The sequence below is a fragment of the Heloderma suspectum genome, chromosome 1, assembly GCF_057233095.1.
Source record: "Heloderma suspectum isolate Gila_16-S chromosome 1, 16-S_ref, whole genome shotgun sequence".
NCBI classification, from domain to species: domain Eukaryota; kingdom Metazoa; phylum Chordata; class Lepidosauria; order Squamata; family Helodermatidae; genus Heloderma; species Heloderma suspectum.
Window position 1 is genome coordinate 57397994 of NC_139458.1, and position 15333 is coordinate 57413326.

Here is a 15333-nt window from a genome sequence, read left to right on the forward strand (position 1 = left end):
CTCTGTGAGGAGAGAGAAGAGTGACTGATAGGTGAGGGCATTTCAGAAGTTTAGGGATAGAGCAGGAGAGAAATGTAAACAATATTTTAAAGATTATGGAGGTATTCTTTAACCTTGATTTGCTTCTTTGGAGGGGGTCAAGTTTTTAGTTTTTTTAAAGGGCAGCTAAAGCACATCTATTTTCTCTGCAAGTATAAGCCAGAATAACTATCACGCCTTGGTTCCATATTCACAATCACATTGTAGATTTGGGCTGAGACAGAGAGTGATTGGATTGCCTAAGTTGGATGACTACTGAGTTCATGGTAGAAGTGGGATTCGAGCGTGATTCATAGTTATTGCAGCTTGAGGATATGGACAACATGTTCGGAGGGGTGAGGCCTACCACTTGTTTACTCAACCTTTATCTCTCCACTAGACTAAGCAAGATGGGGGTTAACTGGCGGGTCCAGGAAATCATACATGCCTATTTGCAAGAGGGAGTGTTCCCAGCTGCCTCGAAAGAGGAACTTGTGAAGTCACTCAAAAAAAACTTATCTGGGATTATTTTAAAACACTGGTTGGTCACAACTATCTCCCTTTTAGGCACGGTGCTCAAGTGAGTACAACTTCAGATACTCTCGGGCGACACCAATTATCTAGATCCATTTGAATCTGGTTTCCAGCCTGGGGTTAACACTGATATGGTGTTGCTTGCCCTGATGGGAGAAGGACAAGGGGTGTGTGATCCTGTTAATTCTCCTGGACCTTTTAGGAGCTTTCAATACCATCAACCACTGTATCCTTTTGGAGCAGCTGTCTGGTGTGGGGGCTGGGGGCACTATGCTGCAGTGGGTCTGTCCCTAACTCAGTGGCCATTTGTAGAAGATTAGACTTAAATTTTGTTTTTAACTTTGGTACTGTTTTGCAAATTTTATATTGGGAGCCACTCTGAGAATGTCTGTATCAAAGAAAGAAATACTAGATATACTACATTAAAAAATAAAAGGAACCGCTCAGACTACAATTCTAAACACAGTTACTTGGGAGCAAGGCCCATTGACCTCAGTGGGACTTTTTTCTGTGTAGGACTGCACTGCCAGTCTCCTGGAAACTACATTATACCAGCTGACCCTTTATATGGCCATTTTGTGGTTGGATCTACATACATACAGGAGAATGAGGTGGTACAATGGACTGTACCATCACACCGGCTGAATTAGTTTTCTACTTGCAGGGAGATGTTTCCTCAAAAGGGGCATATTAAAAAATATGACTCCCCCACTGCAGCCTGAACTGCTATGGTCCATTCCACCACCTCAGAACTCTTCTACCTCATTACCACCTTATTCTGCTGCATGTGTAGCCCAGTATAAGGTAGTATAATAGAATGAGGAAGTATAATGGACTATTCCACTTCACATTGTAGGTGGGAGATCCCATTCTGAAAGCTCATCTATGTTAAAAACTTTCTGCAAACAGAAAATCACTACAGCAGGCTAAGGCCTGGCCTAAATCCTTCCTCCCTGATGTGCTAGCTTTCTATTTGGAAGGTGTTTGTGTTTTAAAGGGGGGCATTCAAAGTGGTATATCCTGCCTGAAATGGTACAGCCCATTCTACCAGTTCATTCTGTTGTAGCTGTAGACCCCACCTGCTTGTGAGCACAAAAAGTTGGTTAAAATGCTATTAGCGTGGGTTCTTAGTATGGTGTAGTCCTATGGATGCCAATGAGCCTATACCAGTTTAAAGTGATGAAATAACTGCTCCCAACTTCATGGAAATAAGAAAAGTCAGGAAATGTGAAAAGTGTCAGAAAAGAATCTGAAAAATCTTGAAGATTAAATGTAATGAATGGAGACTACAAAACACAATAGTCACAAATGAGGAAGTCGAATCAGATGTTGTAGTGGCTTAAAAACAGACAGCATAGACATGGAGCTGTCAAAAGTAGAGGAAGTAAACAGTGCAGGAGATAGTTGACAAGAATTAGGTCCTAGGATATGGTCTGAGGGCAAATGAAGCAGCTATCTTGCTGAAGCTAAGCAGGTGTGAGTCTGGTCAATGCCTGTATGCGAAACCCACGGAAAGCCACTCCTGAAGGTCAAGGAGACCCTCCAGAACAGTGGTTGATGCAAGGCAAGGCACTGCAGCTGGGAAGGGTTACATAGAAATGACCCCCACTTCCCGCATTTGCCTTGTGCTCACGTAGGGTACTGCTGGATCGAAGCATAACACTTTAAAGACTAAAATGATGAAGATAATAATAATAATCTTGTAACAATTCACAAATGGGGCATGATGTTGATATTTGTTCCCAGTTATTGGGCCACCACAACATCTGGCAGTTAGCAGCAGAAATGTTGTTCAGTCGTTACGTCGTGTCCGACTCTTCGTGACCCATGGACCATAGCACGCCAGGCCTTCCTGTCCTGCGCTCTCTCCTGGAGTGTGCTCAAGTTCATATTAATTGCGTCGGTGATGCTATCTAGCCATCTCATCCTCTGCCGTCCCCTTCTCCTTTTGCCTTCAGTCTTTCCCAGCATCAGGGTCTTTTCCAGAGAGTTTTCTCTTCGCATTAGGTGGCCAAAATATTTGCGCTTCAGCTTCAGTATCTGTCCGTCCAATGAGCACTCAAGGTTGATTTCCTTTAGGATGGACTGATTTGACCTCCTTGCAGTCCAGGGGACTCGTAAGAGTCTTCTCCAGCACCACAGTTCGAAAGCATCAATTCTTCGGCGCTCAGCCTTCCTTATAGTCCAGCTCTCACAGCCATACGTTACTACTGGGAAAACCATAGCTTTGATTATATGGACCTTTGTCCGCAAGGTGATGTCTCTGCTTCTTACTATGCTGTCTAGGTTTGCCATAGCTTTGCTCCCAAGGAGCAAGCGGTTTTTAATTTCATGGCTACAGTCACCATCTGCGGTGATCTTGGAACTCAGGAAAATAAAATTTGTCACTGCTTCCATTTCTTCCCCTTCTATATGCCAGGAAGTGATGGGGCCAGATGCCATGATCTTAGTTTTGTTAATGTTGAGTTTCAAACCAGCTTTTGCACTCTCCACTTTCACTCACAACAAGAGGTCCTTTAGATCCCCTTCGCTTTCTGCCATTAGGGTGGTATCGTCTGCATATCTGAGGTTGTTGAGAATTCTCCCAGCAGTCTTAATTCCAACCTGTGATTCATCCAACCTGGCGTTTCTCATGATGTACTCTGCATATAAGTTAAATAAGCAGGGCGACAATATACAGCCTTGTCGTACTCCTTTCCCCATTTTGAACCACTCGGTTGTTCCATGTCTGGTTCTTACTGTTGCTTCTTGACCCTCGTACAGGTTTCTCAGGAGACAGGTAAGGTGGTCTGGTACTCCCATCTCTTTCAGAATTTGCCACAGTTTGTTGTGATCCACACAATCAAAGGCTTCAGCGTAGTCAATGAAGCAGAAATAGACGTTTTTCTGGAATTCTCTTGCTTGCTCCATGATCCAGCGAATGTTGGCGATTTGATCTCTAGTTCCTCTACCTCTTCGAAACCCAGCTTGTACTTCCGGTAGTTCTCGGTTCACATACTGCTGAAGCCTAGCTTGTAGGATTTTGAGCATAACCTTGCTGCCATGTGAAATGAGCGCAACTGTACGGTAGTTTAAACACTCTTTGGAATTGCCCTTCTTTGGACTTGGAATGTCAACTGACCTTTTCCAGTCTTGTGGCCATTGTTGAGTGTTCCAAATTTGTTGGCATATTGAGTGCAGCACTTTAACAGCATCATCTTTTAGGATCTTAAATAGCTCAGCTGGAATACTGTCATCTCCGCTAGCTTTCTTGTTACTAATGCTTCCTAAGGCCCACTTGACTTCACTCTCGAGGATGTCCGGCTCAAGTTCGGTGACCACACTATCATGGCTATCAGGGACATTCAGTTCTTTCCTGTATAGTTCTTCTGTGTATTCTTGCCACCTCTTCTTAATCTCATCTGCTTCTGTCAGGTCCCTGCCTTCTTTGTCCTTTATCATGCCCGTCTTTGCACAAAACGTTCCCTTGATATCTCCGATTTTCTTGAAGAGATCTCTAGTCTTTCCCATTCTGTTGTTTTCCTCGATTTCTTTGCATTGTTCATTTAAGAAGGCCTTCTTGTCTCTCCTTGCTATTCTCTGGAACTCAGTTGGATTCAGTTGGATATATCTTCCCCTTTCTCCCTTGCTTTTCGCTTCCCTTCTTTCCTCAGCTACTTGTAAAACCTCATCAGACAGCCACTTGGCTTTCTTGCATTTCTTTTTCTTTGGGATGGATTTAGTTGCTGCGTCCTGAACAATGTTACGGACCTCCATCCATAGTTCCTCAAGCACTCTGTCTATCAGGTCTAATCCCTTAAATCTATTCCTCACCTCCATTTTATATTCATAAGGGATATGATTTAGGTCATACCTGAATGGTTTAGTGATTTTCCCTACCTTCTTCAATTTAATCCAAAATTTTATTTATTTATTTATTGCATTTATACCCTGCCTTTTTTCCTCTTGAAAGGAACCCAAGGTGGCTTACATTATCCTCCTCCTCTCCATTTTATCCTCACAACAACAACCCTGTGAGGTGGGTTGGGCTGAGAGTCTGTGACTGGCCCAAAGTCACCCAGTGAGCTTCCATGGCTGAGTGGGGACTAGAACCCGGATCTCCCGGCTCCTACTCCAACACTCTTGCCACTACACCACACTGGCTCTTTTTTTTTTCTTTTTCTTTTTTGAAATTTTGCAATAAGAAGCTCATGATCTGAGCCACAGTCAGCTCCAGGTCTTGTTTTTACTAACTGCATAGAGCTTCTCCATCTTTGGCTGCAAAGTACATAATCAATCTGATTTTGATATTGACCATCTGGTGATGACCATGTGTAGAGTCGCCTCTTGTGCTGTTGGAAAAGAGTGTTTGCTATGATCAGCATGTTCTCTTGGCAAAACTCTATTAGCCTTTGTCCTGCTTCATTTTGTACACCAAGGCCATGCTTGCCTGTTAACCCATTTATTTCTTGACTTCCTACTTTAGCATTCCAATCCCCTATGATGAAGAGGACATCTTTTTTTGGTGTTGGTTCTAGAAGGTGGTGTAGGTCTTCATAGAACCGATCAACCTCAGCTTCTTCGGCCTCAGTGGATGGGGCATAAACTTGAATTACTGTGATGTTGAATGGTTTGTCTTGGATTCGTACTGAGATCATTCTATCGTTTTTGAGATTGTACCCCAGTACTGCTTTTCCCACCCTTTTGTTGACTATGAGTGCTACTCCATTTCTTCTGAGGGATTCTTGCCCATAGTGGTAGATATGATAGTCACCTGAATTAAATTCGCCCATGCCTGTCCATTTGAGTTCGCTGATTCCCAAGATGTCGATGTTCAATCTTGCCATCTCATGTTTGACCACCACCAGCTTACCTTGATTCATTGATCTTACATTCCAGGTTCCTAAACAATATTGTTCTTTACAGCATCGCAGCAGAAACAGCTAAGGCTTAAACTTGAAATATTTAGCTCTAAACTCTGTTTATAAGAAAGTTATAATAAAGAAGTCTGTGCCTCTGAGCATGGCCTACATGCCTTTCCCTCAGCAATTAGTAGGAAACAGATTCCAGGGCAGAGAGCACTACTTCCAGACAGATATGAGCCCCAGCATTCTTATTTTTCAATTAAGCACTTTGGTACACAGTATCTCTACAAAAACACTGTGGTTCTTGCTATTACAGTTATTAGCCGCAGATACCTATCTTCCATGTATTTACCTAACCCTTTTAACACCACTAATGGTAATAACCATTGCAACATCCTATGGAAATGGATTCTGTTGGTTAATTATGTGTTGTGTAAGTACTTCCTTTTGTTTGTTTTAAACCTGCTACCTATCAATTTGAATTAATTACTGTGCTGGTGTTTGACTTTGAGACAGTATTTTTTTTCACTCTCTCCATGCCCTGAGTGAAATTATCAACCCTTATTATGGCCCCATTCACCTTTTACATTCTATAAATGCATAATATTTAGCAGGGGATGTTTGTTGCCTATGCTTCTGTAAATTACAGCATGTCTTTAGAAATGCATAGCTTTTCTGGTGTATCCTCCGGTTGTGTGGTTTCAATTGAAGAACAGGGCATTTTAAAATAAAAAGTAATCATCACCACAAACTCAAAAGAAACCTCCAGTTACTACTAGCCCACAGAAGTAGAGTACATTATTTTATTAGTGATTTGTTATTATTATTACTTATCCTTTTTAACTTCCTTCCTTTTTTATTATTATCACTATCATTATTATGAGACTTCGATTAGTAATATTTTTGGCTGGTTAAATTGTTAAGCTTTACTATTATATGTTAACTGAAAGGCAATATATGGTTATTGGAAATAAACTGTAGGCTTGCTCCCTTGCTATAAGACTGATGATATTGAAATGTAAGGTTGATTATCTATGCTGTACTGAATTGTAATACTGGCAATGTTATAGGTATAACTTTTAAGTAGAATGATATTTGAAGTTTGTGTGAAATGGAGTTTAAATTTAATCCTTTTAAGTAATTTTTTAAAAAAAATTCTTTTTCTTTCTTGCTTTCTTCCTTTTCCTTCTTCTGTTTTTTCTTTTTCTTTTTTGTTATTGCTGTGTCTTCCTAAGAATACTGTATTGTTGGAAACTGTAGATAATGACTAGGTTGTTGGTACTGTTTATTCCATTTATAAAGATAAAAAATAGAATAAAATGTATTTTCAAAAAAAGGAGTACATCATTAATACCCTTTAAAATATGAATTATAGTATGAGAATTCATTTAATTAATCCTTTCCAAAATGGGATTGTAGAGTGTTGTCCTGAGAGTTATTCAGGTGGATACAATGGCTGCCAAGTTGGGTGGCTTTAAAAGGGGATTAAATAAATAATGGAGAATAAGGCCATGATTGGCTACTAGCTATGATGGCTATCATAACTAGTTGTCAGGGTGGACACTGAGCCCATAGAATCCCAGAGTAGTTCTGATTCTGAGGAACAGCAGTCGTTCTTGGGAGAGGAGCGTGCTCCTCTTTCCCAGGGCCCACAGCTGACGGAGATTCCTCCCACCAGCATTCCTAGATTAGAAAGCAGTCCAGGGAGTGACCGAGCAGAGATACCAGACTTGGTGGATGTGCGACGCAGACGCAGAGAGCGGCACCAGATGGAGGGCGCGGAAAGGAGGCGCAGTGCCCAGTTGGCGCGCAAACAACGGCTGCGCCCCGAGGATGCAAGGGAAAAGGGGAGGGACTCTCCCTAGTCCTTAAGTTCAGGGGTCTGCCAGTAATTCCCTTTCAAACGGGGACCAACTGTTTCAACTTAGGGCATAGGTACTCTGCTGCTCAGATCTAGTTGCTACCTGTAGAGTTGTTAAGTTGTAAAAGAAGAATAAAGCTTTGAAAGGAATCCCTTTGTCTGTGTCTGGACTTGGCTGCTGGATTAGACTGAGAGAGGCCTCCAAGGAGCCCTTGACACTAGTAGGTCTCAGTACCAGTTGCTGGGAAGCACAAGTGGAAGGGTGCTATTACACTCATGTACTATTCATGGGCTTCCCATACATATGGTTGACTACAATGGGAAGAGAATGCTGGACTAGAGACGGCCTTTAATCTGATTCAGCATGGCTCTCCTTATGTTCTTACCAGCTACTAAAATATGTATGTGTGCGTGTGTGTTTGTGAGATGCAAGAACTGCTCCAAACTCTGCTTTGAATCACTTATTGAATAGCAGAACAGTTTTAGAGTGGTGTGCCATATAAATTAACATACTGACCTTTCGCATGACACGGTGCAGCTTGTCATGGATTAAACCATGATGAGCTACAGCACCCACAGGCACCACTTTGCATATTCAACCCCTGCTTAGGGGTTGCCACATTGTGCAAATCTGGCAAGTGTGGGTTATGCAAAGGTTAAACAACCCTCACATAATCCACGGTCTGTTCTAGGGTTATGCAAGAGTTATTTAACCCTCACATAACCCATGCTTGTCAGGCTCACACAACACAAGCCCTGAGCGTGGGCTGGATATGCAAAGTGGTGGCCACATGCACCTCACATGCACCACATAACACACTGTGGGTCATTTAGCATGTGTTAAATAACCCATGTTGAACTCTCATGACATGTCAAATGGCCCACTGAGACCTATTATTTTAGGGGCCCTTTGCACACTATGTTTTTAGGTATACGTATCAGATGTTTTAAAAAGTAGACCTAAAAATGTAAAACTGTGACTCTGACAAACATGTACAGCATACACATATACTCATTTGGAAACAATGATTGGCTGCAGCTCCCTTTTAAATGTAAATTCAGTGGCAAACCCATGTCTGACTTTGTGTAATAACTGAAATTGACCTCACTCTCATAGTTAGCCAAACTTAGCACCTAATATCTATGATGATATTGATTCAGTTATTGCATTTCATGATGGTTCTGTCTTTAGGGTATGGAAAAGAGATCATGTAGACAAGATCCAGTCAATGCAGTGTGACCTACTCCAGATTAGCCACTTCTGGTGATGAATAGGCATAGAAAGATGAATAGTTTACATCCGGAATTGCCATTCTCCGCTCACTCACTTTTTACAAAGCATCAAGGCAGCATTGTTGCCAACTAGTTGCATTCTAGTGTTTTCTGTGTTATTCTTCAGTCTTTTTTCAGATTTGTTACTTTTTTCAGAAGTGCAATTGCAGTGCTAGCCTATCTAGGCTTTTCATGGCTCCTATGTCTTTAATTAGTAGCTTCCTTCCCATAGTTTGTGCTCAAGTAGAAATGAGGACATAGCTGGGGTTTGTTGTAGGAGCTAATGCCAGGCTTTGATTCTTGGTTTGGTGGTCTACTGTTGTGAGTTGCTTGTTCAAGTAGGTGACAGCTTCCTTACAGGCACTCTATCCAAAGCTTCTGAAAAGGAAGGTTTTAGCTGAAAGCTCTAGGTGATAAGTGCGTTCTATTTCTTTTGCTGCTGGGCCTGTTCTGTCGTGACTTGTAGGTATCTGTCTGACCTTGTCTATCTCTTTTTTCTCTTTCCGAGAGAACTTCAAAATTTTAAGAATAACTGATGTGAATCCAGCAGGTGCTTGTCCCTGTCTGAAGGACTGGAGCAGATGTGGTTACAGCATAAGGAATAGCTGTAGACCAGGGATGGTGAACCCCTGGCCCACAGGCCAGGTTCGGCATAGCAGGCCTCCCCATCTGGCTTGCGAAGGCCTCAGGGAAAGGAAAGGGGGAGCAAAGGGAGTTCTAGACTGAGCCTGAAGAAGCTGGTCCCGAGATACTACTGAGGGCTTTGACACACCTCTCATCCCAGACCCAGGATGGTGAGGGACAGGTGGAGCTGGCTCCCAGCTGAGACTATGCCTTGAAGCATCACACCTTGAGGCACCTACTTAGGGCTTTGCCTTCCCTATCAGGGAAAGGTGAGGGGGGAGTGAGCCATGGCCTTGAGGAGCGCCCCTTGAGGCCGCAGACAATTGGGAGCTGATCTTCCACCCCCTCTCCCTCTAAGGAAGGGGGTAGGGCATTGCCTGAAGCCTTGGCAGGGCAGATGGGGAGGCCTGGTGGGCTGAACCCAGCCCATGGTCCAGAGGTTCCCCATCTCTTGTCTACAGCTATGCCCTGTGCTGTAACATTTCACTGATTATATTTTTATATCGTCCCATAGCTGAAGTTCTCTGGACGGTTCACATCACATCATCTTCAGTGTAACCACATCAGCTTCAGTCTTTCAGACAGGGTCAAGCACCCGATTGGCAAGGCAAGGGACATGTTGTTGTTGTTCAGTCGTTCAGTCGTGTCCGACTCTTCGTGACCCCATGGACCATAGCACGCCAGGCCTTCCTGTCCTCCGCTCTCTCCCGGAGTGTGCTCAAGTTCATATTCATTGCATCGGTGATGCTATCTAGCCATCTCATCCTCTGCCGTCCCCTTCTCCTTTTGCCTTCAGTCTTTCCCAGCATCAGGGTCTTTTCCAGAGAGTTTTCTCTTCGCATTAGGTGGCCAAAATATTTGAGCTTCAGCTTCAGTATCTGTCCTTCCAATGAGCACTCAGGGTTGATTTCCTTTAGGATGGACTGATTTGACCTCCTTGCAGTCCAGGGGACTCGTAAGAGTCTTCTCCAGCACCACAGTTCGAAAGCATCAATTCTTCGGCGCTCAGCCTTCCTTATAGTCCAGCTCTCACAGCCATACGTTACTACTGGGAAAACCATAGCTTTGATTATATGGACCTTTGTCCGCAAGGTGATGTCTCTGCTTCTTACTATGCTGTCTAGGTTTGCCATAGCTTTGCTCCCAAGGAGCAAGCGGTTTTTAATTTCATGGCTACAGTCACCATCTGCGGTGATCTTGGAGCTCAGGAAAATAAAATTTGTCACTGCTTCCATTTCTTCCCCTTCTATATGCCAGGAAGTGATGGGGCCAGATGCCATGATCTTAGTTTTGTTAATGTTGAGTTTCAAACCAGCTTTTGCACTCTCCTCTTTCACCCTCAACAAGAGGCTCTTGAGATCCTCTTCACTTTCTGCCATTAGGGTGGTATCGTCTGCATATCGGAGGTTGTTGATAATTCTCCCAGCAATCTTAATTCCGACCTGTGATTCATCCAACCCAGCGTTTCTCATGATGTACTCTGCATATAAGTTAAATAAGCAGGGTGACAATATGCAGCCTTGTCGTACTCCTTTCCCCATTTTGAACCACTCGGTTGTTCCATGTCTGGTTCTTACTGTTGCTTCTTGACCCTCGTACAGGTTTCTCAGGAAACAGATAAGGTGGTCTGGTACTCCCATCACTTTAAGAATTTGCCACAGTTTGTTGTGATCCACACAATCAAAGGCTTTAGCGTAGTCAATGAAGCAGAAATAGACGTTTTTCTGGAATTCTCTTGCTTTCTCCATGATCCAGCGAATGTTGGCAATTTGATCTCTAGTTCCTCTGCCTCTTCAAAACCCAGCTTGTACTTCTGGTAGTTCTCGGTTCGCATACTGCTGAAGCCTAGCTTGTAGGATTTTGAGCATCACCTTGTTGGCATGTGAAATGAGCGCAATTGTGCGGTAGTTTGAACACTCTTTGGCGTTGCCCTTCTTTGGAATTGGAATGTAAACTGACCTTTTCCAGTCTTGTGGCCACTGTTGAGTGTTCCAGATTTGTTGGCATATTGAATGCAGCACTTTAACAGCATCATCTTTTAGGATTTTAAATAGCTCAGCTGGAATACTGTCATCTCCGCTAGCTTTCTTGTTAGTAATGCTTCCTAAGGCCCACTTGACTTCACTGTCGAGGATGTCCAGCTCAAGTTCAGTGACCGCACTATCATGGCTATCAGGGACATTCAGTTCTTTCCTGTATAGTTCTTCTGTGTATTCTTGCCACCTCTTCTTAATCTCATCTGCTTCTGTTAGGTCCCTGCCTTCTTTGTCCTTTATCATGCCTGTCTTTGCACAAAACGTTCCCTTGAGGTCTCCAATTTTCTTGATCTCTAGTCTCTTCAAGGGACAGGTACAGCTGGTTAAGTCTAAGCTCCCCCTGAAGCCTTTCCAAATCAGGAAAGACGAGGGGCAGAGCAAAGCCAGCTCCTGAAGCCTGTACTTTGAAGTGCCTGCTGAGGATTTTGCCTGCCCCTCACCTTCCCCATTTATGAAAGTGAGGAACCAGCAAGCCCAGCGAAGGGCTTTGCTTCACCCTTGCCTTTTCCCAGCCAGGAAGGAGAAACAAACTGGCTCCTGACTGAGTCACCGGCTTGAGGAATGCTCCTTGAGCCAGCAGCTCAGTCAGGAGCCAAATCAGGCCCTCTCCACTCCTCAGCTGACAGGTGAGAATAAGCTGAGGACCAGAGGGGCCCTGGCTTTCATCCTCATCATGGTGTGCAGTGGGCATATTTAAACTGCTATGATGGGGGTGAAAATGCTCTCCCCACCCCCACAGCTAATCCACACGGATCAGTAGAGGAGTGGGGGTCTGCTAAGTGTGTGAGTGGGGTGTTTCTCTGGCGTGTGTCTCTGGGTGTAAAAATGTGTGTGTGGGGTACATGCCAGGAGGGGCTCTGCCCACTTTGGAGAGTGACCCCACTCACTGTTGGCATGTCGCCTATGACACTGTGGTCTGGGGCCAATTTGGCCCTCAGGCTGAAAATAGTTCCCCAACCCTGCTGTAGACATCTGTTTCTTGATGGAATGGGCTATGTTGTTGTTGTTGTTGTTGTTCAGTCGTTCAGTCGTGTCCGACTCTTCGTGACCCCATGGACCACAGCACGCCAGGCCTTCCTGTCCTGCGCTCTCTCTCGGAGCGTGCTCAAGTTCATATTCATTGCATCGGTGATGCTATCTAGCCATCTCATCCTCTGCCATCCCCTTCTCCTTTTGCCTTCAGTCTTTCCCAGCATCAGGGTCTTTTCCAGAGAGTTTTCTCTTCACATTAGGTGGCCAAAATATTTGAGCTTCAGCTTCAGTATCTGTCCTTCCAATGAGCAGTCAAGGTTGATTTCCTTTAGGATTGACTGATTTGACCTCCTTGCAGTCCAGGGGACTCATAAGCTATGCAGTGCAGGGCCACCCAAGACGGACAGAGAGTTCTGACAAAATGTGGTCCACTGGAGAAGGAAATGGCAACCCACTCCAGTATTCTTGCCAAGAAAACCCCATGGAATGGAGAATGGGCTATGAGTGTATCCTTAAATTCCAGTTTCCTTAATCACATTTACTTAGGAGCAAGGAGCATTTTTTTTAATGGGACATACTCATTCTTAGGTGCTTAGGGTGGGATTACCTTTATTAAAATAATCACTCTATTTACAGGAAACCTACTTTTAAATTCAAATGAACCAGCACAATGCTTCTGTGTTTTATTTCCATCCCTTCAAAGAGCCATTTATATCCAGACTTTCTGTTTATAATGAACATGTGAGATGCTCCTATATATAGCTGGTATATTATGCCCTTCCTTTTAAGAAGGATATGGCTTGCAGAGATGACTGAGTAGTTTATCAAAGGCCAAAGAAGGCACATTCCCTACAGCTCTGACTAACCTTGTTTTAAACATCCCTGTGATGGGAGTTTCCACAGCTTCCCTTGGGGGATCACGCAGAAAGCTCTGTCTCCTTATGCAGAGAGAGGTTGGCCTCTCTTAATTTAAGCCTCTCGTAGTAGTAATTTGATACTAGGTTGCTAGCTGCCCATACTCCAGTTTCTATTTGCTGCCTGGCTACTTTGGGTGACAGTGTAATAATAACAGCAGTGGCAAAATCAGAGCGTGCTTCATGTCCTAGGAGAGGGTGCGTGTGTTGTGCGTGTGATGAGGGAAGTAGCCTCCTTGTCCGCCCCAAGGAGTCAGCTGTAGACATGAGAGGAATGCAGCTCTAATGCCAAGAATCTCTTGCTGGCATGACCCATCATCGGGGAGACCATTTTAAGTGAATTGAAGGAGCAGGAAATAGTAGCAGCCCAGCAAAAAACTATAAATTGGGGAGAGAAATTAGTATTAGCAAGAGATTTCTGAAATGGGATGGAGTGAAGCATACTCCTTTGCAGTTTGTTGAAAACATACCACCATCACAAAGAATAATGTTCAAAAGTGGGGAATAGCCCTTTATTTCTCCTACTTCCCCACCTCACTGAGGAGTGGGTTTGGGAAGGGTAATACCTTGTGCTGCTGTTTAAAATGCCAGTTTAAACATTCAGGATGAGTGGGTGGCTTTTAGGCAAGCAGCACTTGTTGTTGCTGTTTAAAGTGTCAGGAGACACAAGTTATCCTGAACACTTGACCAGGGAGGAGTTTCTCCTAAAGGGGAAAGGCACTCTGCACATGCTCAGATGACTATATTTATATCTATTTCATACATTCCAGATGGTTCCTAAGCCCAAACTATCACTAGCAATAGTTTAAATATCAATAGTTTATAGTACACCACAAACCAATGGTGTAGGCCAGTGGCTAAGAAACTTGGGATATGAACTAGGAAGCCCATGGTTTGATTTTCCCCTCTGCCATGAACTCACTAGGTGGCCTTTGGCAAAAATACACTTTTCCTCACCATAGTACCATGCATCTGCAATATCAGTTTGGAAGATAATGATACTGACCAACTTTAATTTTAAAATATTTTATGCCAACTGTCATGTAAAACATATCCGGGCAGTGTACAAGATTGATAGGGTTGTTGTAAAGGCTTGTTTAATTATATGTTTAATCCGCCAAATAGCAAAAGTTTTCTGGGTGGATTACGTAAAGCAAAAAGAATAAAATACAACACAACTAGATAGTCCATATGAAGAACTCTGAACTCTTGAACGCACAAACGTTAAGAATTCCTACCATTCTTATTAACTAACCACGAGCATCTCTGTGGGTGTCTCTGCCTCTCTTGGGTATTTATTTACAAGTGATATCTATAACATCTATGAAAAGTAAGGTGTCAAGTGCTGTTAGTGGTGGCTAACAAAATAATGGCGTGGATTTGGAAGTACAGGCCACTTGTAACCCTTCTGATCTACGAAGTGCAACACGACCGCGAACAGATGCAACAGTGACTGAAGGAACGAGATTTAAAAGAAAACAACCCAGAAGTCACCCAGAGCGAAGCACCTTCCTCCCTCATTCCCTCTCAGTCAACGCTCGCGCATGCGTACAGCAGGGCGGCTCGGCTGCCGGAGCAAGGCGGGTGTTGTTTCCCAGCATGCTCCGCGGCCCCCCCCCCCCGTGGGTGGGTGAGCTGAGTGAATCTGTCCGGGCGATGATGGAGCTGAGACTGTAATGGCGGCCGGCGGCGGCGGCGGCAGCTGGGCTTCGGTGCTGCTCTGACACCGGGCTACTCCTCCGCGCGGCCTTGGCCCTCCTCCCTGGGCCGGGCCTCCCCACAGCTAGCGCCGCTCAGGGCTCGGCAGCACACGCAAGGCGGGAAGAGCGGGAGGACTCCCCACAGACAATGGACGAACATCCCGGCACCGGCGGGGGGATCATGGCGGGGGCCACCCCGAGACCTCAACAGCAGCCGCTGCCGCCCACCGGAGGGAGCGTTAACTCTCAGCTGCTCGGCCAGGGCTGTGCGGGGCCTGGCGGTGGCGGGAGTCTGCCGCCGCCGCCGCAGCCGCAAGGTCCGGCGGCTCAGGAAGCGGTGGGCCCCGGCAGCGGCTCGGAGCTGTCCCGGCCTCAACACTACACCATCCCGGGGATCCTGCACTACATCCAACACGAGTGGGCCCGCTTCGAAATGGAGCGCGCTCACTGGGAGGTGGAAAGGGCCGAGCTCCAGGTAGGGCCGAACCGGGTTTGGGGTGGGCGAGGGGGGAACACAATGGGAGAATGACTGAGGCGAGGTTGGGCCGTACCGGGCTG

The 15333-nt window shown here is 44.8% G+C and overlaps 2 protein-coding genes across 9 annotated transcripts in view; one reads left to right on the forward strand and one right to left on the reverse strand.

Moving 5' to 3' along the window:
• The window catches only part of AP4S1 (adaptor related protein complex 4 subunit sigma 1), a 50835-nt gene that overhangs the window by 35321 nt on the left and 181 nt on the right, over positions 1-15333 (reverse strand). The window lies entirely within an intron of this gene.
• The window catches only part of STRN3 (striatin 3), a 71803-nt gene continuing 71186 nt past the window's right edge, over positions 14717-15333 (forward strand). For 6 of the 8 annotated variants that reach the window (XM_084844168.1, XM_084844187.1, XM_084844196.1 and 3 more), the window contains exon 1: positions 14717-15250. In XM_084844168.1, the coding sequence (XP_084700294.1) occupies positions 14924-15250 (327 nt within the window). In that variant the 5' untranslated portion in view covers positions 14717-14923. The remainder of the gene's footprint in view (positions 15251-15333) is intronic. The other 2 variants (XM_084844204.1, XM_084844243.1) reach the window with 1 other exon arrangement.